Genomic DNA, 3,075 nt, shown 5'->3' with positions numbered 1-3,075 from the left:
GAGTAAATCTTTATGAAGATAAGACATTCCAGTAATATGTTGCATTGATACTAAAACAAAATTGAACAGAATAGATGCACATCAAAACTGTGAAGCAAAAGATGTTACAAATATGGTAAGATGAAATTGGAAAAAACCAAAAAAGCAAATACTAGAATACATTGAGGTTGAAGAGCCATATAAAACTTCAGGAATTGAAATAAAATACTTGTAACTTAAGATCCATTTAGCTGTCCAAGTGTAATGGAAGGTGGTATGCTCTTCAATGGAAGTCCCTTAGCTGATAGCTGGGTGATGACTTCCTGCATGGGCAACCTTAATTTAGGATTGGAGTTTATGCATGATAGTGCTAGTTTAGCAACCAAGACCACTTGGCCTAGTTCTTGCTGAACAGGAAGTGGTAATCTTGGGTCCAAAACATCTTGCAACATCATGTTGTTGGAAGCTGATGATGATGATGAGATTTCTAATGAGGAAATGAGGTCACCAGGATGCTTCCCCATCATCACTTCTAGAGCTACCACTCCAAAGCTATAAACATCACATTTTTCAGTTACTTCCATAGTGTAAGCAAGTTCTGCAATCAGTTATGAGAAAAAGAAACATGAAAATGAAGAATAAGAAGAAGAAGAAAAGAGGAAAATGAGAAAACCAAACATTTCGCATCAACTGTGAAAACATGAAGAAAATTGGTTATGGTTATTGAGCTAAATTCTGAATTCACCGAAAGGTAAGTAGGTCACCAATATCTTCTAAACCACAGATTGCAATAATAAAAAAACATGAATTTGGATGTTATGATGTTAGTACTAGTGAAATGGCATCAGTGGACATACCTGGAGGAGCATATCCATAAGTTCCAGCAAATGAAGACCAATTAGATGAGTTTGGCCTTAAAAGCTTTGCAGTCCCAAAATCAGATATATGAGCCTCATAATCAGAGTTCAACAAGATATTCTTGCTTGATATATCTCTATGAACTATAGGAGGTGAACAATTATGATGCATATAAGACAATGCATTTGCAACATCTTTCACAGCATTTATCCTCTTGATCCACTCAAACTCCATTGCTTTTTCATCTTCACTTAGTGTGTGCAGCAAGCTTCCCCCCTCGAAGAATTCATAAACCAAGAAAGAGTGGCGTGGATGTGAACAATATCCATGAAGTTTCACAATACTGCGATGTCGTATTTCTGTCAGTGCTCGAATTTCGTTTTCAAATCCTTTTGCGGTGCCTTGTACTCCACTTTCTGTTGCATGGAGTTTCTTCACAGCAAAGACTTGACCATTAGGCAATTGAGCTTGAAAAACACTTCCACATCCTCCCTCTCCAATGCAATGGTTTGGGTGAAAATTCTCCGTTGCTTCGATGATGTTTTCATAGGCGAACTTCCCATCAAAGCTCCAAATGGCAAACAAGTTTTCAGGTAATGTAGAACTTCCAGGCTGATCAGTCCTTCTTGTACGTGGTCGTATAATCAAGAAAATCCCAATACTGATCGTTAGAAGAAATATGGTTGCTAAAACAGGAAGAACAATTAGAACAATGATTCTTTCTGTTTTGCTTTTGTTAGCCTTATTTCTCAAAGATGAGTTGCAGGAATTCAAGCCAACAACATTGCCACACAGAGCTTTATTATTTCTCAAAGCATCAAATGGAGCCTTTTGAAATGCACTTATGTTGGGGAGAGGGCCCTCCAATTGGTTGTATGATATATCCACAGAAAGCAAACTGAAGCATGTACTAAAGCTCTTAGGAATGGACCCTGATATGTTATTATGTGATAGATTCATGTTCTCAAAGCTTTTCAGGCTTCCAAGGTTCTGTGGTATATCACCAACCAACATATTTTGGCTCAGATCAAGAGTCTCCAATACATTCAAGTTTCCTATTTCAGAAGGAATACTTCCAGTGAGTACATTTTGGCTCAAGTCCAACTTCCGTAATTGTGCACACTCTCCTATTTGTTCTGGAATCGGACCGCTAAGATCATTTCCAGACAAACTCAGAATTTGGAGTTGGGACAACTTGCCTATTTCTGGTGGTACATTACCTGAAAATTTGTTGTTGTGCAAATCAAGGTAGAGTAACGAAGTCAAACTACCAAAACTTATTGGAATCCTCCCAGATAATTGATTGGAAGAGAGTTGAATTCGACCCAGTTGGATTGCCTTTCCAAGCTCAGGCGGTAGTGAACCAGAAACGTTGTTGTTGTTGATCACAAAATTTGTCAATTTATAGCATTGTCCCCATTTTGTAGACAACTCACCATAGAACTTATTGTAACTTAAATCAATATACGACAAGTTTGGATACACACCGAAACCTTCAGATAAGTTTCCTGATATTTGGTTCAATGCAAGGAAAAGAACTTGTAGGCTTGAGCAATTTTTCAAGCTTCTGGGGATGTCACCAAAAAAATTATTTTCAAACATTACTAAGTCTGTGAGTGATTGACTGGCGCAAATGTTTTCGGGCAACTGGCCAGTGAGATGGTTTCTGCTCAGGTACAGCCTTTTCAAGTATGTAATGTTACTAATTGCTGATGGAATGGTGCCAGTGAGCTCATTTGCATACAATGTCAACTCAACTAAGGACTTGAGTTCTCCTAATTCAGATGGGATGGAGCCAGATAGTTGATTTCTACTCAGCCACAAAATATTTAGTTTAGTCAAGTTTCCCAGTGAAGAAGGAATGTGGCCTGATAGATTGTTTTCCGAAAGATACAAAAGGGCTAAATTTCTCAAATTCCCAAGGGATTCTGGAATTACGTTGGTCAGATTGTTCTTTTGCAAGGCAATCTCTCGGAGAGAGGTTAACATGCCGATCTCTTTTGGGATGGAACCCGAAAGCCTGTTCTCGTAAAGATACAAGCGTTCCAAGTTAACCAAATTCTTGACAGAAACAGGGATGGAACCACTAAGATCATTACCCCGCAATGAGATTTGAACAAGGGATCTTAATTTCCCAATCTCTCGAGGGATGGATCCATTGATATGGTTGCTATGCATATCAAGGTATTGAAGATTTGTCAGCTGACCTATTTCAAGTGGAAGTGTTCCATAGAAAGC

The 3,075-nt window shown here is 38.4% G+C and overlaps 1 protein-coding gene across 1 annotated transcript; it reads right to left on the bottom strand.

The window, feature by feature from the left end:
- Positions 1 to 2,874, bottom strand: LOC113735621 (uncharacterized). The gene is made up of 2 exons (XM_072082292.1): positions 837 to 2,874; positions 1 to 577 (listed from the first exon to the last, which is right to left on the bottom strand). Exons 1-2 carry the CDS (start codon positions 2,824 to 2,826, stop codon positions 216 to 218), a joined length of 2,352 nt encoding a protein of 783 aa, XP_071938393.1. The 5' UTR covers positions 2,827 to 2,874; the 3' UTR covers positions 1 to 215.
- Between the last annotated feature and the right edge of the window lie 201 nt (positions 2,875 to 3,075).

This window comes from Coffea arabica, chromosome 3c, assembly GCF_036785885.1.
Source record: "Coffea arabica cultivar ET-39 chromosome 3c, Coffea Arabica ET-39 HiFi, whole genome shotgun sequence".
Taxonomy (NCBI): Eukaryota; Viridiplantae; Streptophyta; class Magnoliopsida; order Gentianales; family Rubiaceae; genus Coffea; species Coffea arabica.
The sequence above is the reverse complement of the archived record's forward strand: the minus strand, read 5'-3'. Positions and strand labels throughout refer to the sequence as shown.

Coding starts and splice junctions, on each gene's coding strand:
- LOC113735621 (XM_072082292.1), bottom strand. CDS start 2,826: ATGTTAACCTCTCTCCGAGAGATTGCCTTGCAAAAGAACAATCTGACC. Junction 578..836: donor TTATGGATATGCTCCTCCAG/GTATGTCCACTG, acceptor AACTGATTGCAG/AACTTGCTTACACTATGGAA.